Here is a 22,136-nt window from a genome sequence, read left to right as displayed (position 1 = left end):
GTGGAGTCTCTAGAGGGAGAGGAAATTGTTCATCCTCATTGTGATTTCTCAAGCTCTCAGATTCAGCTGCAGGCTTCCAGCTCCCTGGCTATGCCTCTCACGGTCTTCCACTTGCAACATTGCTACACTCTGTAGTCTCTAGTCCCTCTTTGGAGAAGGAAATAGTCTGTTCAGGGCAGAAAAGATTTCAAACAGCCAAACCTCCAGGGAAATGAAAAGAGAAACTTCCATGGAATTAGAAGGGGCTGTGCAGGCAGAGCTTACTATAACTCTCAAAGTCACTGGTTTAGCTAAAACCAAGTGTGAAAGTGAGGGCTACCTACAAGTGTGCTATGGGCAGGTAGGAAATTCCACAGATATCTTTTATGGCTTGTATTCTGTCCTTCTGGGGAAATTTCAGGGGTTTTGATTAAAATAAAAAAATAAAAAAAAAACTAATTCTAGTTTTTACTCTAAAGAAATCAAGTCATTTTTAGTTTAAGAATCTGGTTTTCTCTTGGAAGCTCTCTATGAGGAAGACATCTACATAGGTCTATGTCAAAGCTGTGGCCAGCTCAAGATCCCATTATTCCATCATTCTCTGTAAGCTCACCATCTGCTTTTTCTTAGGCCCATATTGCAGGTACTATCTTTGATTCAGGTCTTGTTGCTGAGGCCCGCTCACCAAGGCTATGCTCCTGTCTTGCCATTTTTCCTTATATAAAAGTTTAAGTCTGTTTTTCCTTTCAGAATGCTCAGGGTCTGCATTAAGTGATACATACCTCACATAGTATAATTTCTTCTTATATAGTCTGAATAACATCTCTACTTCTCTGTTCATTTCTGTTCAAAATGTTAATATTGGCTCCCTGGGTACTTTTTATAGTCTCAGTCTTTTGGTTTCCTCCACTAGTTCTTTTCCTGTCTCCACAGAACACAATGAAGCTGAAAAAATAAAAGGTAGAATATTGTAAGAGTTGTAATTTTATATAAGGGATTGTTAATTCAGCATCCAGATTTGTTATACTTGGAAAGAGGATGGACGGAGGAGGAAAACAGCAAGAAAGAGACAATTCTGAAATGACAGCATGTTTTGAAGTTCTTTGAATATTTTTTCCCAAGGACTTGAGGAAAACTTTGGCTGAAATGATGATATCCATATTATCTACTGAAAATTAAGTAGCTTTGTCTATATATAAATATATAAATATATTTATTTTTTGTTTAGGTCAGAACATGGATTCTTACAGTGGGATACACAACTGCGTTTGGAGCAATGTTTGCAAAAACGTGGAGAGTTCATGCAATTTTCAAAAATGTAAAAATGAAGAAGAAGGTGAGGGGAAGTAAACTCTTATTGCCCTGTTAATATAATTTTCTGGTTTGCTACCTTTCCTGGATGGCCATACCTGTGCTGACTCTGTTCATGTGTCACATTCAAAGATCCTGAACGGTTTGATATGGGGGCTTTCTTGGTCTCCTTTTTAGCCTCTGAGAGGTGTTGATCATCAGCCTTCAGTCTTTATAATGAGAGGTGGACATTGAAGATGGCTGTTAGCTGTCAAAGTGAATTTGGATCCTCACTCTTATTTATTATGTTGTTTCAGCATCCAGAGGTCTCTCCTGGTAGATTCACAGATGTTATGAAGGGTTTTCTGTGTATGTCTGTTTGTGATACAGGTATTACACACACATTCCTCATGGATTGTTTGGAGGAGACAAGAAAAAGTGTGGTTTATACAGCTTACTTTCTAATTTGGATTGAAATAACATAAACTTACCCTAAGACTGGTAGGAACTGAGTCACCAGCATTTTTGGTACAGCACATTTTCTGTAAAATGTTAGTGTCAGTTTAGGAGTAGTACACTTCATGTATGTACTATTCTTTTGCTATCTTTCCCATGGAGCTTCATTTCACACATGAAGTGGTTTTAATCTTATGGCTTTATTTAAAAATGGGAAAACTGGTAAGTGGAAATCATTTTGATGGAAAAAGCATTAAGAGAAATCTGCATGAAACACAGAAATTAAATTATCATTAGAGAGAAAAGTAGTGCCAAATGCATTTCCTATACACAGCTGCATAGATTTATTCTAATAAGTGTTAAAAAAGTAATTTACATTCAAAATAAATACAACAATATTCCAAAACCTCTTCAGATTCCTGATAGTTTCTCTCAGTGTGTGGTCACGGAAAAGCTGTATTACTATTTTTCTGGTTGTACTATGTCATTTGTTTCACAGTTGCAACATGTAGGGAGTTGCTGTCACAAGATACACCTTTCCCTGAAAAGGTTTGGACTTCAGATAGACAGAGAGTTAATTCAGTTTCTAAGAGGATTTATGTCTTACATAATTAAGGAAATATGTGCTGTGGCTGGAACTGGATGTACCACTCTAGCACCTTAACAACACAAACACCTAGCATTTACCTCTACTCATGTCAGGTTTGCTTAAATTTTTGCTAATTAAATCCGAAACATCTTTCAGTAGAAAAAATAATGAAGAGTAAATAACAAATATCTTAAAAGTAACTAAGATTATAAGAAGTTTCTGCACTAGAAACAGGATACTCTGGATAGAGGGAAGTGGAGATGACCCTTTCTGCACCTGTGCAAAGAACCCACCGTAAAACAGTTTATGCTACTATAGTCCAGTGTACATTTTTCAAGGATCTTACACTTCCTATGTTAAAGATTTTTAACCAAAGTTAAGTCGGTATTTTACCTTCTTGAAAACTAAATTTTATATTGCAAATGTTTTCAGATATATTGGTACAAATCTTTGTAAATTAGTGAAGCTATAGAAGATACTGCCAGTGTAACACATAAAAGCTTTTACTTTATAACCTTTATTATCCTGAGAATTTTATCATTTCTACAATACAGACTATTCCAAATTAGAATGAACATGTACTTCAGTGGACTGTCACTAAGTATGTTCTTTAATGTTTTTTAGAAAACATTTCATTTTACAGCTTCAAGTTGCTACTCAATAAATTTCACTGTCTGTAAATTAAACACAATTCTCAAATTCTACATAGTGTCTATTCTTCAACAAACCCATCAACAACTGCAAGTTTCAATTCTTCATTCACAGCTGGATTTTAAAGATTATTTCAGATCAGTTAAAAAGACACTGACTGGCATAAGGAAGATAAATTTTCAGACATCTGGCTGCTGACCAATGAAATGCTTTACTCTGAGTTATACAGGAAATGTCAAGTGTATTAGGACACCTTATTCAACATTCCATGATTAAGTAAATAACACATCTTTGTTCTGTAAACTTTAAAGAATGGCTTTTCCACAGATTTCTCTTATTAGCTCTATTTGGATATCCCACTCCAGAACATGACCATGAATCATAAAAGACAAGAATTTTCTTAACGCAAAACAAATTAGCTATCCATAATAAATGTTTACTAGTCACACATTTCCTGTCTTTGATTTGCCAGGACAGATAAAACTGGTTTTAAGTTGATTGAAAACTATGGCGTTCTTTACGTACATCTTACAAGAAGGACATTTCATTTTCAGCAGATATAGTTTACAGACAAAGTATTTTGTACCTATGGAAGTTAATAGATATTTTCAGAAACAATATCTAAACTGATAAATAAGCAAAGTTAGTGCTGCATGAAAAGCGCATTAATGTTTTTTGAACTAGTTATGCTTTGACAGAACAGATTGACATTTCAATATGAGAGTACAAAGTTCCAAAATTAACTAAGTACTGTGGATCCTATTCATCATATTTATCACTTCAGTTTCCACCTGTATGCATCAGTAAAATCTCACCTTTATATACACCACTTTTGCTTGCTATCCTGAGTATTTTCATCAGGAAAAATTTCCAAAGATTGCAATTTCTTCACAGTGAGAAAGTCTGTCTGTACAGCTTTTGAAAATGTTGGTTCATTCATTTCATGGAAGTGGATATTAGGAGTGAATCTGTTTATCTTCATCAGATAGTGCAAGCTTGCTTCCAAACTTTTATTGGGCACTTATCTTAAGTGTACAACATGGGTTTGTGAAGAGACGAGTGGATTTCTCTCTCATTGTGAGAAAATGTATAGAATTCTAAATAATAATACACTATATTTTAGTGCAGTGGAAAGTGGAACTAAATGATTTAGAGGGTCTTAAATTAGTTGAAAATTTTTATTAACTTCTATTTATAAAGCTGTCAAAAAATGTCTTTCGTTTTCACCCTTTAACACATCCACTCCTTTGTTATTGGAAAAAAAAAAACAAATCCACAATAAAATTCAGAATACACTCCTTCTGTTATCAGGCTAATAACAGACAAATTTTACAAAATTCCCAGAGCTCTGTTACCATTTTTGATCCTGCTAGGGCTCAAAGGAAGCAAATTAAAATGTATTAATTCTAGCTGAATCTGAGACAGAGGGGTGCAAGGGAATCAATTTTTGTCAAATGAAAATGACAAAATCAGTAGGGGAAATAAATTATTTTTTAGTTTTAGAAAGGCTAATAGAGATAATGGAAAGTAGAATAGAATTAGTATTAAAAATAACTGTAACACTTATAATTGAGGTGCAATTCTGGTTTTGATACATCTCCTTTTTACTGGTTTTGAGAGGATGGAGACTCTTATCAATGAGAGATGGGGAGTGCTTCTATGCTCCCCTCGCCAGCAGAAGGACTGGCTGTGGGTAAGGAGAGAAACTGGAGAATACCAGTGGCAAGAGAGTATGTGGTGTCCTGTGAAAGCCTTGTCTAACATAAGTTTAGAAGGCTGTGAAGCTTCTTTTTTGATGGGAACTGCAGTATCTTAGGTTTTAGGGAGCATTAAAACAGCCCTGCATAGTGACTGCTCTGGCCCAACTGTAGTATGTCAAATAAAGATTGTTCACTTTCAATAAATAACCAGAATAGTAAGAAATTCAAAGCAGTGGTATTTAAAACCTCCATAAAGATTATATATTCTGTTCAGAGACATGTATTTGAACATTTGGAAGTGAATACAATAATGCATGATGATCTGGTTCACGATGTTGCTTGTTGCACTTTGTATTTCAAAGTTCAATACTTAGTTGATGTTGTTAGGAGTTCATCTACCTTTAACATAGCTCATTCAAGCTCTGTCTACTTGTACTTAGTTCCTTAACTATGACCTCAGGACACTGATGATTTATGTTTAATTTTCACTGAAAATATTGTCAGTCTAATCAGTTACTTCTACTACTGTAGACTTTTGATGGCATATGTCTTTATGTTGACAGCTGTTGCAAGGTAAATAGAAAATATAATTGAACAAGGGATATTTCATAGCATCCTTTTTTAAGATTGATGGAGTTTTGCCAACATTATTCTACACATTGATGATATTTTGTAAGCTTTTCTCTGTTCATAAATTTACTATGTGACTGTAGATTTCTCACAGATGAGAAGGAGTTAAAGAGCTTAAACAAATATTGAGATATTGCTACTATCACAGACTTAGAAAGCAACACAGAAAAATGACTTATCAGTCCAGCCTGACTTAGCTATGCCTGTCAGGCTGAAGTCTGGCAAACTTATTTTCTTACATTCAGCCTACTAAGTCCTTAAAAGACTTCTGAAGGGAAGTCTTCTGAAGGGAGCTGTGGTCTTCAGGCACTGCAGAGACAGATAGGAGATTGTACAGCCTACTTTGTTGACACTAGAAGGGTGAAGGGAGTCTGGCACTGAAAAGGAACCACAGGGCCAAGAGGTCAGGAGCAGAGGAGAGACTGAGAATGAGAAATCGGATTAGCTGCTAAAGGCTTTGGAGGGAACGGGAGCCTGTCCAGATAAAAAGAATGGGGAAAAGCTTGGGATTATAGACAGGGAGGAAGTGTTGTAAGGGGAACTGAATTTGGAATTCCCAGAGAGTTAAAGGAAAACTGAGAGCCAGCAAAGAGTTGAATGGGGCAGGGAGGTTTGTAAGAAGTCCTCAAAAAGCTGTGTATGGTGGGATGTAGGGCCTGAGTTTGGGATTCAAGTGGCAAACTCTCGTTAAGGGACTAGGTCTGATTTAAAATTAGATTAAGATTTTAATGTTGAGGCAGAATGGTAGATCTGAAAAGTAGGGACATAGACTGGGAAAGTAACATAGGAATGAGAAAGGAATAACAGGCAGGAAAAAGCTGAAGTTGGAACTGGCCAGAATGGTTGCACAGAAGTCTGGGCAAAGCACAGAAACTGAACACAGGATTTTAGAGTTTCGCTGTTCTTTTTTCTATTACTATGTATCTGTAAAACCTAGAGGCAAAATATGTGCCTTGTTGTCCCATTATGCTGTCGAACAGCTCGTGATAGCTGCTAGTTACTCTTTTAGTTCCAGCTGATGAGGTGTGCAAAGATCTAAAGGTTTCTTTTGCTGATGAGTGCAGCTCTCTATAGTTGAATTCTTTCTTTTCATTTTCTTTAAAAAGAATAGGTTAATGAAAATGCTAAAAGGCTTATGTTGTTGATAAGAAGTTAATAATTGAAAACCTACAGCTTGCTAGGATCTCTGGAAGTGTATGTTTGTTGCCCCGTGTGCATTATTAAGACACTAGTGCAGCCTCAGTTTCCTGCAGGATGCCAGTGTCATGAACTAGGCACAGTCAGCCTAATCTGGGCATGCAATAGAAAAGGGTAATAAAAGAGGCAGTTTTCTGTTGCAGTAGTTTTCACTTAAACCAGAAAAAATACATAATGAAGAAGGCAGTAGGAATTTTGAGAAAGTGGTCTCTTATATAAGACAGTTAAGTGCCAACATGAAGAAAAATAATTAATTGCTGTAATTGTTTGTTATGCTTATAAGTCTCTATGAGTACGGTTTTCAGAAAAGGATAGCACTTGTTTGAGAAGCTGATTTATTCCCTGAGTGAAGCACTGCAGGAATTCTCAAACTTTTAACCTTGTTGCCTTCCCACTTCATTTTTTTAACACAAATTTGGCCACCCCACTTCCCTAATCCATATACTTTATGGTGCATAAACTGAGGCACATGGAAGACTGGGAAGGATAAGAGATCGCACATGCTCTTTCTGGAGTATGGGGCATGTGGGTTGCTCTGAGCAGCATCTGGTCCTGACCCTTCCGTTCGGGATAGGAAGCAGCTGGCTGTGTGCTGTCACCCTGCAGAACCAGTTGCAGGGAAGCTGTCAGTAGCTGCAATGGCAGAGCGTCCCCAGGGGATGAAGAAGCTTTGAAAAGAAAACAGCTGGAGGCCACATGATTACAAGGTTATGTGCAGCAGCCTTCTCCTCACAACTTGGCTCTGTTTATTGCTATCCCCATCCCTCATTTGTAAATCTCCGCAACTAAGTTTAAGATGAGTTTAATCTCTAGTTGTAGATTTTTCTATAGGCTTTTCAAGCCATCTATGGAATTTAGAATTTATTGCTATTTATAATCTTTTTCACAGAAGTCCTAAAGAGGTCTTTAAAAAGTTACTTACTATCTTAATAGCCAAAAATAGATGAAGGAAAGTTTTTCAGATTATATTATTTAAGGTTTAAGTCAGAACCTCACAGGCCACATCTTATTTACTCACTTAAATACCTTTGTAGGTGTAATTCTGTATTAGCATAAATGTAGTTCATATTACCTCATTAGCTCTTTCTGTAATTACTGCTATAAAATACTTTTCCAGGTCAGTTTTCAGACTGTAAATATTTATACTCCTCCCGGACATTTTTTTCAATCCAGCTTGAAGTTTTTGTGTGTACAACAAAAAGCTATATGCTGGATTTCCCCTAGGATACACATGTCTTTCACTAAGTATGTATGAGAGATCATAAGTCTACAAAGGAGATGTGTCAGGATCCAAAAATGTGCTTTGGGTAACCATATCAACAGTGCAACAATCTATTAGGGACCATCTGCTGAAAATGAACCAGCATATGGATACCTAAACAAATGTTCAGCATTATTGTTCAGTCTTTGAGCATAAGAAAGACAACAGAGATTTGAAATTTGCTTATGTTTGGAAGCCTTTTTTTTCATTATGAACATTTACCACTCAACCAAGTAATCCATAATACTTACACTGAAGTGTAAATTATTCAGGTAAACCTTCATGTGTTATTAATATATATGTATAGTACTTACCAAAGTGATATAAGTGTAAATCTGATTATTTAATAATTTTTTCCCCGAAATAGTTCTAACTATATATTTTGAGTCCAAAAGTTCAAAAATAGCCAGTGTCATCCTAGAATCCATATTTAGATGTAAATTAAGCATCCTGATTTTCATAAGAGCTAATCAGCCAAAATGTTAGGCAGGGAACAATAGGAATCACATTTTTAAAATTTACATTTATATAAATCTCAAACTCATGCCACAGAAAGAAGTTGAGCTAATAAACTGTACACCTAGGAGAAAAATATGCTTTTGAAGTGATTTATGTATGTAAATTTCTGCATGGAACAGTTTGATAAGGCAAAACCTCAGTAGCAATGGAAACAATGAAAACTGTGCAAAATATAACTGCTCATAAATGGTTCTACAACCATAATTTCTGTGTATTATGAGACTAATGGATGACAGAGAAATAAAGAACATGTCTCTCTACAGTATGAGGCAATTTATTCCTGAATAGCTTGAAATTGGATTGTAAATGTAATCAAGTGCATTGATGTCCCCAGCTATTTGGTAACGATTCAGTATGCTTTCCCACAGAATTGTTCATTAAAGAAAATATTAAAGTCTAGGTATTTTAATGTTATCTCAAACAAAATCAGAATATTTCTTCCACACCATTCAAATCCTTTGTGCATTCTTTTCCTGAAGATGGGACCCCTTTTAGCACTAAAGATGAGAATTCACGTCCCTGGTAGAAATTCCTCCACACATATGGCTCATGGAATCTTGGTCTCAGCAGATATATTTCTCTCAAACGTGAATTTGACCTGCTGTGCTGATGGGATGTGCAGTTCTCTCGAGGCAGCATATCTTGCTTTACTTATGGTAGTGAGCAGAAGTTAACACGGTGTTGAGGTTTTGTTTCTAAGACTCCAAAACCTTGTACAGCAGGAATGATGGGTTCCAACGGTGTCAAGTTGTATCTCTTTAGTGCCATTTTGATTTTTAAGACTACATGGGTTTTCATTTTTCTTCTTTCAAGAGTTTTGTGAAACTAGCCATGTTTTATAACTCTGTGTGCTCCTTATGGTTGAATTAGCAATATCAGTAAAACAATCATCTCTCCAACTCTCTAATGCATTGTAGCAAGAATGGAGGCTCAGGCTTTCAAATATGAAGATTTTTATCATTTTTTAAGCTGCCACTGAATCCATATCATTCTCTAACCTCTGTAAATTTTCTGTCTTCTGCTCCCCCTAGGGAACATACCCCTAGGATATTCCTCCTTTCTTTTATATGAATTGGAAATGTCTTTTAATTGGGTAGCTTCTCCAGGCAGCAAGGCATAGACTCAGCACGTCCGCATTTGCAATGTCGTAACTGAGACGGTGAATCTGCCCAAAAATGCCTTGCAATTATCCTGAGAATGAGTCAGAAAAGACACATTCTAGAAATATGTGCTTTAACAGGCTAGTGACTGTACCTATTTAATTATCAAAACCACCTTTTTGATCATATCTAATTGTCCATTATTAGTAGTATACCTTGCACTCCACTATCCTGGACAGCAGTAACAATCATCAAGTTCTCAGACTGCAGGGGTCACCATAGATCCTCACAGAAAACAAATTTATTTTTTAATTTGTAAGTAGATATACAAATCAATTTACATTAATCCAAATTAATTAAAATGATTAATCAAAATTTATTAAAATACCTCTAAAAGAGTAAAATGTCTTAAGCTTACCTTTTTATTACCAGCAACTTGCTGGTCAATAATGCTAGCAACTACAAAATATGCTTTTTAAAATGTTAGCATTCAGTCATTAAAAGTAATGTAATTGTAGTGTGAAAAGTGTTCCCAATACTTATCATAGAACCTATAATAAGACATACTCGTAATAGCTGTTGAAAAAAAATTGTAGTGTTATTAGGAACAATGCATAATGTGTTTTCAATAGTCCTTTTTCCTCATTCCATTGCACAATAGAAATTAAGAATGTATTACAGAATAGTTCTCTAAAATATTAATGGCTTTAATAACTCAAAGATAGATATTTCTCTAGGCCCACATATGGCAAAGTTCACAAATCTACCGCTGATTCTGTACCATCAGCCTCATGGCACCATCCTACTTGTGCTGACCCACTAAATGTAGGAGAGCAACCCTGAGATGCTACTAATCATACTGAGAGAAATGAAAGGGTGGTTTATGCAACGGTGAGAATATCCTGAGCTGAAGAGTGGTTGTATGGCACCTTTTTCCAGCCTTGCAGACTTCGTAATTTTTAACCTGAAACTCTGAGGGCTTCAATAATTGCTGTCAGTGCTATTCATTTAATGGAATAAGGTCTAGGAAGCTTCACAGAGAGATCCTTTAAAGAGGGTTTCTCTCTAGAGATTCCATCTGAGGAAGCTGGGAAAAAAATAAACTGCTGAATAACATTAAATACTTATCCAGATAGAGGCAAAAAGCCAAGGGCCTGATCTGTCAACGAGACTAGAAATGGTTGATCTACATAAGAGAAACCAGAATTCCTTTCCTAAACAGAAAAAAATACCCCAAAATTTTCAAGTAAAAAAAAACAACAACAACAACAAAAAATCTCAAAACCTATAAATAGATGCAAAAATACTCCTGGCCTTGCTATGCTATGATTTCAATTAAACAAAGAAGCAAGCATATACAGCACCAAGATTTAGCTAATAGGTCTTCCTTAAAATTTATTTTATTCTGAAAAGAGCGGTGAAGTTCTTGTCAACAAAGACTAACTCTAAAAAGAAGGTAGGAGGAAATGAACTATTCAGTCCATGCTGGAGAGCTATTTATACTCAGAGAGCAATGTGGAATCCTGGAGAAGAGGGTAAGTTTTCATATGAAAGGTTTAGAATGAATTTCAGCTTTAAGGCCCTGGTCATGCACATTTACAGTGCTGGTTTCTAATAATGTAAGAGATAACAAAACGTTTTCCTCAGCTGAACTACAAAAAACAAGCCTGAAGTTTAATTATTGTTTTATCCTCATCTCGTTGAGGATAGGATACTGCAGGGCACAATGAATGTGCTTTAGAAAGCAATTTAAAAAAAGCCCCACTAAAGGTCTGTGAAATTACAACCAAATGGACAGTTGATGTTGCCGTGGCAGGTAGTACAGCCTGTGATAGTTCTAGAAAATGCTCAAGAGTTTCATGAGCAGGAATTTCATCCCAGAGCTTTAGGCAGATGTTATATCTCTTGTGATCAAATTGCAAGGTCCATGTTTCTTTGCTCATACAGTGATTTTGCTGAGAAGAAAATGGCCTACCAATTTCTCTTCTGAGTGAATTTGTTTTGAGGACAGATAGCTTCATATCCAGATATATAGTCCAGACTTATAACAGTGGCATTTATAACAGTGGGCAGATCTGCCAGGATGAGACAGATTCACCTGTCCAATCACAGATGGTAGAAAATATTACTCACAAGCTGCTGTAAGAGAGCTTGGCTTCAGCAAGGAGTCAGGAGCACTCACAAAAATGGATTTTATTAGCTACCATGCATTTTTCCCAAGGCTGATTTACTCTACACTAGAAGGAAGATGAAAAGGGAGAAATAAGAATCTTCTTCTGAAAGAAGAATATTTGATTGTAAGGAGCCTCAGTTACTCATAGTTTTTTTCTGTCAGACAGAAATTGTTGAATTCACAAGAACTGAGTCAAGACTCCTTCAGTGCATCTGGTGTTTCCCAAGGAATGAATGTACTGATCTTAAGGAGTGCCTGTGGGTGGGAGTGATGGCCAGGGAGAGGGAAAGCTGGGCTTCCTCCGGGTAGAGGGGGGAGATCATCAAGGCTTTAGAAATGCTGCTACTGATACCCCAATAGCATTTGTCAGAGCAAATTTATGTTAGCAAAAACTGCTAATCACTAGCAGAAGTGAAAAAAATATTGAATTCCAATGTCTCATTCTGAAAAGCTAACATTTATGGGAAGAGTTCTGCTTCAGAGATTCATTACTGCAATGGTTTTGCCAGAGACCGACCAGCTTTGGGAGCTCTTCTTTCAGCCCAATCACCTTGCATGCAGCCATGGTAGCGTTGGCTTTTGCAGAGCTCATTACAGCAGTACAGATCACTTCCTCAGGTTATCTTATGGCCTTTCTTTTGCTTGCCTTCTTCCTGGCTGGCTGTCAGAAGTAAAGGATAAATAATACCTGCTGCTAGTGACAGCTGCTGTTATGCATCTCTCCCCTTCTGTCCCTAAAAGGGCCATTCACAATGTAATGCAGTAAAAAATGTTCAAAGAGGTATTCAAGGAAGAACTCCATTGTTTGCTGTCTTTCAGCTTTCATTCATTCCAATAATTGTCTGCCCCCCCAAGAGGTTGCCATACTTACATGTGAACTAAACCATGAATATCGACCTGCGGTATTGGAAGGTCAGGTGCAACTAAAAGATGCACAAAAGCAATGAATGGTGAATAGGCATGAGATATTTTATAGTGACTGGGGTGTCATTAATACTGTTTTTAATAGGATCCTTTCACTCTTGCTTCTGGCATTACTGTACAAGTTTGATAAATATTTCTAGGTGTTGGTAAATCTGCATCAAATGTAACCCTACTTTCACTATCAGTGTAGTCCATATAAATTTGGAATACAGTGGGCTAGCTGCCAAATGTTTTACCTGTGCTAGATAAAATGTTCACTGTTTTTATTAGAAAGAAAAAGTAAGGCATCATTACTGATATTTCAGAGTTTTTACAAGGAAATTTCATGGTTCAGTAGAGCAGAGGGAAACATTTCTGTTTCTGAAGCTATTTCTTCACATAGCTCTAAGTTTCTCAAATGCATGTTTTTAGAAGTTAATTGTCTTCACAACCTCTCAGAGGGGGTGAGGGAGAAGAGCAAGATGTTTCAGAACAGTAATTTCTCCGATCCTAAATTGTACCCAAGATAGATATGACGAATTGTCCTTTAAAGGCTTATGCATCTGCCCACTGGATGTTGAAAGAGGCTAGATACACAATGGTTAAACAGCCCACTTCAGTAAAATGAACTCTATCAGTTAAAAAGAAAGACTAAGAATATGCCAATAAAATAAATTACCTGTCCATTTAAGAGGGAGAAAAAGAAATTTGAGTTGAGGTGTCTACGTTTCACCTAAATCCAGATTCTCTTTGAACTTGTTTTGTCATGATTTTCTCTCCTATCTCCACTCATATTAGGAGCAGCACTAAGTATATCTCACCCAAGTCCTGTTTAAAGGCACTAGAAAAGAGATACAAAAATTGATGGGCTTCTTCTACAGAGAAGAACCTGAGTGAGTCCCTTTTCAGTTTTGCTTGCGGATTGGTAAAAGAATGAAAGGTTAGGCATAGTTAATATTTCCTCCAAGAAGTCAAGGGACCACACTATGTCTGAGAATGTTAGTGTAATATCCACTTTCCTTTTAGCTTAATGAAGAAACACATTGGAACAGCCTTCCTTCCCTTGCATGTCCCACTAAGACACCTCTTCCTTGTGAAGTTCTCCTTGCCAAACCAACCGTCAGTGAGACAGATCAGGAAAACTGCACTTTCCCCCTCCACCTGCCCTCTCCAGGCATGCCTGTACTATCTCTAATGAAATGGATGTACTGCTTTATTACTGCTGCAAACATGTGGAAAGCATGATTTACTGGTTCTTTATAGTGATGGTAGCTACATGTATTTAAATAACTGGTCTCAGGAAATGAAAATAATGCATCAAGTCCTTTAAGTCATTCTGATTGCAAGCCTTTGCTTTACACTTAGTTTACTCCAAAAGATTTATAAAAGAAACTAGCAGATTAACAAAAAGCAGTGCACAGTACTGCAGAAGCATCTTTCAAAATAAAAAACAAAATATATCTCAGTGAGCAATATGAAAAACAAATTTTCTAAAGCTCCTTTTACATTATTTCAAATTGTATTAGCTTTTATCAATTTCTTAAGCTTGATAGGAACTTGATGCAAATATAATTTATCCTAGGCAGGAATACCAGCCTCTCCTGTATTAAGATTAGCTGACACTTCTGGGTTTGTAATGCTTTTTCAAAATTCTAACAAGTTTATCAAATTGAATTGAAATAATCACAATTTCATTAAGCTGCTCAGCTTAATATTTTTTAATACTTTGTTTGGATTAAACCAGCTGTACTGAGAACCAAAACTAGGGAAAATATGTGGGTTTGTCCATTTTAAAACAATTTGGCAATATTTTTTTAATATTAGATTAGTGTTAATTAACAATAAAAGTACATATTAATTTAAAAAACATGAATAGTAGGCACAAGAGGACTGACAAAGGTAATTTAAGCCTGACATTTGAACATGCTTACAACTTTGCAACTGAAATACTGTACTTGCAGTGTACTTTTTCTGTGTTGCTATGTGTATAACCATAGCAATAATTTGGGATTGCATGCAGCTATGCAAGCCTGTAATACATGGTTTGGCTTGTTATTTTTGTTAGCAACTCTTATTTTCTTCTTTGAACCTAAAATCCATGCAAAATTAAAAACATTTTAAATTGCATGTGCATAGGAGTGTCTAACCTTTGTAAAATAGAAAAAATACATCATCCCTTTCTGCTCCCTGGGTAACAGAGGCAAATGTTAAATATACACACACAAAACCTCAAAACTTAACTTATCTTTTAATACCTTGCAAGTGTGTTTTCTATATCCAAGAAAGTTATGAAGAAATGAACACTATAAATCTTAATGAAAACTGTCTCAGCTGCTACTACTACTCTGAGAAATGTACTGAACACATTTCCACATTTGCATACATAATGACAGTAGTGACTCTAGAATCGGGGTTTTTTTACTTTCCAGGATTTAATATTAAACTTGGACCTCAATAATAATATTTAAGAGTCCTCCCAAATTCTTTTAGAAATCAGAATGCACTTCAGATACTTCTAATAACCATGAAACAAACAGAAATAATTTGTGCCCTCTTGCTTTCATCTTTTGATAGTTCTGAACCTTTTCTTTGTTCATTGTTAAAAACCTTTTTGTTGGCAACCTGTGTTTCTCTCCCTATATAGGAATAAAGCCGTACAGGGATCTGTCTGTGGCTCATGGGAATCTCCCCCCTTTTGTTTTTTCTTTTTTTTTTTTTTGTCTCTCCAGATCATTAAAGACCAGAAGCTACTGGTGATAGTTGGAGGGATGTTACTGATTGATCTTTGCATCCTGATTTGCTGGCAGGTTGTGGATCCTTTGAGAAGGACAGTGGAAAAGTATAACATGGAGGTATGTCCTCAAGCCCAACTAATACTTATGGTTGCATATTAGTACCTACAGCTTTCTATAAGACCAATATAAAGATGCACTAGGTTATATGAAAGCAGGTCAAGCTGTGTATTTGGGGGTGTAAGAATGGTTCTGGCTTTTAAAAGCAAGTAGAAATGAAATAACTGCAAACAAAGGAAGATGTACCTGCAGTTAAAGGTGCCACAATTCTGTCACTTGTGAGGGATTTTAGATGAAAGTGTAGTAAACACAGGAGACTCCTCTGCTAAGACTCTCTATTAGAGTCTGCTGCAATAAATAATAGATTATCAGAACCCATTAGCAGATTTCAGTAAGAGCTCATTCAAGATAAGTGCAGAAGAGGTCTCTGCTTAGACTGCATTCTTTGTGGAGATGTTCTGGAATTACATTGCCTACTGCTATATTTATTTTCAGTAATAGCATGTGCATACACACATGCTGATTGTTCCTATTTTAATGTCATTCCGTCATTCCCAGAAAGGTCATGCTAGAGATTTTGATAGGGAAAAGTTAATGGCTTAATGCCACTTGTACAAGTTTTCCAGCATTCTGGTAGGTTGCTAGAAGTAGAGCTTTATAGACAAACTGACAGAAAGAAACATGGAAGAAACAATGCAGAACTACGGCAAAAGATCTATTTGTATGCAGATCAGCAGTCTTTGAAAGTTTATTAACTCCAGCATGGAAACTGGTGATGTCTAAAAACTAGATTATATGAGGACAATCTAGAAGTGTTATTCTATTCACCAGTAGTTGGCAATCAGAAGTAAAAGAATGGTAGTTTTCTCTTCTGATGTTATTGTCTGAAATAACAGGTATGCTATTTTATTCCATTATTTTTACTTTGTCCTTATTTTGCAGTGTACCTCTGGAATTTTATTAGGATAAATAAAATTATTTTAATATTTTAATTATATTAAGAGAAATAAATTATTTTAATATAATTTGTAGAAGATATAATGATGCCTTCCAAACCACAAGGGATGCCTCTGAAGAAATCATTTTAGGGTCTGAAAAGATACTTCTCAGTCATTCCCTAGAGTTTAAACTTTACTTTGGAGAGACTCTCCAGTTACCACAGTTGTCAATAAAAAATGGAAAATGTAACTGAAATTTGCCATGTGAGATGCTTCTGCTCTATATTTGCAGAGCTTGAAACAGCAGCTTATCAATAGCCTTGTTTACTTAACTTTACTCCAGCTCTACTGGAACTGATATTTCAATTGTTAGTGGTGGTAGCAATTTCACTGCTTCTGTAAAACCAAACATATTATGACGAGTAGTCATAAAATCCAATTGAAATAATGCTCATTTTAATACTGTGGGTGAATGAGTTAAAAGGACGTTTACATTTTCTTCCCTGAGCAGAGGGAAACCATATCTAAAGATCCTGATATTTGGTCTTGTCAGAATCACTTGAGTGAAATTTCTGTTGACAGTAATAGTAACTGTGATTTTAGCAAACCATAAATAACATATATTTGAAAAACAATGTTTATTGTAGTTCTTAATGACTGCAGTTTCCATCTGAACTTACCAGTGCATGTTCTTTGGTTGTGTGACGTATACAACTGAAAACACAGCATGTTTGTTCCACACTTGGTGCCACCTAGACTACAGGGCTTCACACCAGTTGCCTGAACTTTGATTCAGAACTGAAATTCTCTATGATCACTGACTGCACACACAAGAATGCGTAATGATTTGAACACTCAGCATAGAACTGACTTAAACTTGCTGTTTCAGCTCTTAGCCGTAAGTTGTGCAAGGTGGTTTTTTTAAGCTAATGGATTTTAAGAGGTAAGGTAATAAAAGTATTACACAAGAAAATTTGGTCATTAAAATACTGTAAATATGTTTTTGTCATATAAGTAGTGAGGTGAAGTGCAGTTTGCTTTCCTGAAGTATGCCTCCTCACATCTCAGAAACCCCTTAGCAAAAGCAAATGACAATTTTATTTGCTTTTTTTATTATCGTTGTTATTTTAGTTTGCTTTTTTGAGTTTTAGTGTTTTTTGAGTGCATTCTGCAATGATGGTTTCTTTAATTGAGGTTGCCAGAGCAGGTATTATTTTTTGTGTGTTTGAAAAGTGCTTACCACATAGTAAACAATACTGGAGGCAAGTTTCTGTTTTATTTCAGGAACAATGTGTCACATATATTCCATGTTCCAGTTGCTTCTATGAAGTAATTTTAAAGGCGTATGTCCTCTCTTTTAAAGTTGATCTAAGTGATAGAGACTAAACTAAATGTAGGCTCCAAAGTTATGAATGCTTTTAGCCATTCTAGCTAATGAACTATGAGAGTGCTATTTTAACTATTAATGCTCATCAGCTTCCTATGTGACAGTTCTGCATTTGGCTACTATTGGGTGGCATTCCGCTGTGTCTTCATAAACATGTCAATCAAAGTAACCAAGACAAAGAGGCTAAAAACTGACAGTGTCCTTAGTTTTTTGGCATTATTCACGAAAATAGTTAATTTGCATATAAACTCCAGCAAATTATCAAGCACTTTTTAAAAATCCAGACTCCTTTTCCAGAGCTGTCTGTGAAGTCAACCTACCCAGGAGTTAAAATGAGGATGGACAGTCTACATCTAAAAGTACAAAAGGAAGTGACGGCACTTGTGGTGACTCTTTGCCCCTGACAGAAGGAAGAAATCAGATGGGATGTTGAGTATGTAAATTTACAGTGTGGTTTCTGGCATCCTTACCCTAAATGTCAAGTATCCTTATGAAAAGTATATCTGTGGCTGCCATAAGAGACCATGTTAAAAGTTTTAATAACTGAGCCATAAAGCATTCAGATTCTCCAAACATAAGTACGCCAGTTTTATGGTATATGATCTATAGTCAACCAAATCATTGGACAAAAGCAAACAGATTACACATAAAGGCAGGAAATACTCTAAAACTTCTGTACCTGTATGCTAATCACCTGCAGAAGAACTGTAAGGTCCCCCCTATATACACTTCATAAAGCGTACTATAGGTTTGATTCTCACGTAGCACAGAAGTATATTCTAACACAAAATGCATCTAAACTTCAAACAGCAGTGTAAAAAATGGGAATTAATCCAAAAAAAGCTACCACTGTTCACTTGGTTTACTTCCTGCACCAACTGCAACTGTTTTTCTTTTCTGTAATATTTCAGTCCAGTGATGAGGCCAATCACTTCCTTCTTCCTATGCTGAACTTTAAATTTTCTTTTTCATCTTAATTCACCATTTTTGTCATAATCAGGATGTTCTACAGATATGACCATATCTTGACAAGGTTCCTGCCAGACTGTGTCTCCCAGTCATGTGAACTGGAGTGCATCTTCTCCCACCATCCTGCCAACCAGGTTTTTGGCTTGACAGGCTATGCGGAATTCTGATGCTTCTGTGTATGTGGTTGTGGAAGAACTTTGCCCTGGTGGCAAGGATTTATCATCTTTTCTCCAACAGTCTAGATTTTGTCCTAGTTTCTTAAGACAGCAATGTTTATGTGCAAGGGTGCTCTGTGTGGTTTTTTTCTGCTGCCTGACAAGTGTTGTTTGCCAGTTTCAATTAAACCTGACAGATCAGATACAGCTCTTAAGTACCTAGCACAGCTACAGATTTGATGGAAACAGCCAGCTTTGTGGAGGAGAGGTTCCGGTAATATGTTCCATAAGAAAGGGTCACAGACTGAGCTTATCCCTCTATCTAAAGACAAACTTTATAAGTTACTTGCTATGGGAGTCTTCACACTTAATTAGACACAGAGGATCCAGCCTCAAGACAAAAAAATACATAGGAAACCAATTTGCTCTAATTTCAGTTGCTGACTGATACACCTGTGTTGGAATGAAACCGCAGTCTGAAACAGCAAAATACTTTGCAAGTGGAATCTGTTTCTCCCTGTGAAATAGCTATATCACAATTCAATCAGGTATTTACTACAGTTCAGTAAGTCTGTGTTTAGACATACAGACATAAATAGTCACACTCATGTCTTCCTCATAATACAATGGTGTAGTAATTCTTTAACATGAAAGCCTATGACTGGCTTGTCTTCTTCCAAAACAAATATCTATGACACAGATTGAATCACTGTGGCCTTGGAAGTAACCACTGATAAAGTTTAATAAATAGGAACTTGTATACTAGGAGTAATAGACTGTATTTTTTAATTCTCAAGGGAAAAAAAGATCTTGCATTAGTGTTACACTCAATAAAACTAGTACTTTGTAAACTGGATCCCAATATTTATTGCTAAATTTTAAAACCTGTTTATCGAGGGCAGCAACCTTGTGTTCCTTGATGTTGTAGTACCAGTTTCTTAGTTATCTCTGTAGTGTGCCTTCTTATGCAATCCTATGATAACATTACCAATATTTAAAAATAAACATTGTTCTGGTATCTGGAATACCGGTATTCAAGGTTTCACACTGAATTTTCCTGGGGTGGTGAGAAACATGGAATGGAGAAAAAAAAAAACAGAAGAGAGAGTGCCATTGTAGAAGATGAAAAAGGGAAAAGTGGATCAATGAGACATCCTACTTGGGCTTCTAGCATCGATAAAGAAATAAAATGTGGAAACTAAGAATGCCCAACTTTATATGAGGACATTGCTATAACAAAAAAATCAATATGAAGGAAAGATTGAGTAGGCCATGCTAGTGGCATTTTAAGTGCATTCTGTTAAAGAAACTTAGGAGTCGATTCAGATTAACAAATAATTCAATTAAGTGAGTTAAAGCAAAATTCCCATGTATTCCAAAGATATGACTGCTGTCGGACACATATTACTAACCAACAAGTCAGAATGTCAGCTTTGACTGATATGCTGAGGGAGTCATAGACATTTCAAACACAAAAAATGGCTATATAAACTAGAAAAAATTGCTGCTCAGACTTAACTCATTTAGGAGCCACAACCGCTTTGTAATTCAATGTGTCAGAGAACCCACAAAGAGAGAATTAACCCTTGACTTCATTCTGAATAGCATACAGAATCTGTGCCAAAGTGTTGGTTTCTGAAGGACTTTTCTGTAGCTGCAAATACATCATTCTTAGCTTTGAAAAAGCAACAACCAAAAAAGATCAGTAGAGTGCTACTCAACTTCAAAAAGGGGAACAACATAAAACTGAGGAAGCCTCTTAAATAGATGCTAAAGAGGACACTGTAGAGAGTTAAATCTTTGCAGGTGGCCTAGAGAGTAGTAAGAATATCAAATTGGAGACACAGAGTAAATGCATGCCACACATCAAGTAAGTCTTGAAAAAGAAGAGGCTCAGCATGAAGAAACAGCAGGAAGACATCGTTCAAAAAAACGAAGTTGTATCCAAATGGGGAAAATAGGAAGGATCTTAAATTCTAGTAAGTTAAATGTAGAACACAATAAAGCAGTCTAAAAAAAAAATCTTGCAAAAGGAAAAAAAATAAAAGAATAAAGAATAATAAATCCTTTTCTAAATATTGGTAGCAGGAGGTTTGCCAGGGAATCACTGGGGACAATATTTGATCAGAATAGAAGAGCATTACTTGCAGAAAACAATCGTAGAATGATTAAATGATTGCTTTGCTGCATTTTTCAGCACAATTCTTTGTGGAAGAGCTTGTGGAGATTGCTATGCTAGAAGCCTTCTGATGAACTCACTGAGGAGTAACTGGAGTTGTTGGTAGGAACAGAGAAACTGATCAGAAATAAATCACTGGAAACAGATTATATTATCCCAGGCTTTCTAAAGCAATTCAGAGGAGTAATAGTCAAACTACTGAGAGCAGTATGTAATCATTAGCTCAGAACTGCTTTGATATCTGAGTGAAAAGTTGCAAATGTCTTGCCATGTTTTTAAGACAGAGTGGAAGCCTCAGACTTGTAAGTTAATGCCTGTAGCAGGGCAACTTATAAAAATTAAAATCAGGAGAGGAATTAAAAATTGAAATGCTACGCTGGGGAAGGGTTGACATGGCACTTGTGAGGGAACAAATTATACAGAAACTCAGTGAAGTCCTTTGAAGAAGCCAGCAGGCATGAGGCTGAGAGGGCCTGCAAGGCCTCCAAAAAGGACTCAGCAATTTCTTTCATCAAAGGCTCTCATGGAAATTAATAGCCATGGAGAAAGAGTGAAGCCCTCAAATGGATATAAAATTCTTTAGAACGAGGAGACAGATTAAAGAATAAATAAATATTAATTTTCCAAGAAGGAGGGATGTAGCCTGTAGAGTCCTTCAGGACAAGTCCCTCTGCTGAGGTTTGTGCTGTTCAGTGGAAGAGGAAATGAATCATGAGGTGACAATATTTTAGTAGTTATAGTAAGTTGTTACAAAAAATAAAAATGAGGGTTGAGTGTGAAGAATTCTGGAGGGACACTGTGAAACTCAACATAAAGTTAAATGGTCTTTCCTGACTGCGGCTGCAGCAGCAAGCCTAAAGATTATTATCTCATGTGCTATGCGAAGTCTATTGATATAGAGGAAGATGGGATTTTACGTTTTGATTTTAAATTCGGCTGGAGGAAACCCATAAATAATACTAGGTAAATTTAGTATGTCTTGTATCTCATTGCATAAAACAGAATAAGCTTGGCTTAAAACAATTACAGCTGCCTAAGATTTTTATTCAAATAACTAATGCAGAAAAATAATCACAGTGTGAGCTGACTTGACACAACTCTATGAGCACCCTGAGGTATTTGAGCTTATTCACAATAGATGGATGCAAGTTCAACAAGTCTGTGGGAATAAATGTTGTTCCTGGGTATCTGAGTGTCTTTCTATGAGACTTCTCCTAGTGTAGTACCTGAAGAAATGGACATTCCAGAGATATTATTTGGACTATATG

General features: G+C 36.2%; 1 protein-coding gene across 1 annotated transcript in view; it reads left to right on the top strand.

Moving 5' to 3' along the window:
- GABBR2 (gamma-aminobutyric acid type B receptor subunit 2) overlaps positions 1-22,136 on the top strand; it is a 446,922-nt gene that overhangs the window by 304,940 nt on the left and 119,846 nt on the right. The window contains exons 12-13 of the mRNA XM_034064922.1: positions 1,208-1,315; positions 15,178-15,300. Coding sequence (XP_033920813.1) covers positions 1,208-1,315; positions 15,178-15,300 — 231 coding nt within the window. The remainder of the gene's footprint in view (positions 1-1,207; positions 1,316-15,177; positions 15,301-22,136) is intronic.

The sequence above is a fragment of the Melopsittacus undulatus genome, chromosome 1 (assembly GCF_012275295.1).
Source record: "Melopsittacus undulatus isolate bMelUnd1 chromosome 1, bMelUnd1.mat.Z, whole genome shotgun sequence".
In the NCBI taxonomy this organism is placed as follows: Eukaryota; Metazoa; Chordata; class Aves; order Psittaciformes; family Psittaculidae; genus Melopsittacus; species Melopsittacus undulatus.
This window is presented reverse-complemented; position numbering and strand designations above follow the sequence as displayed.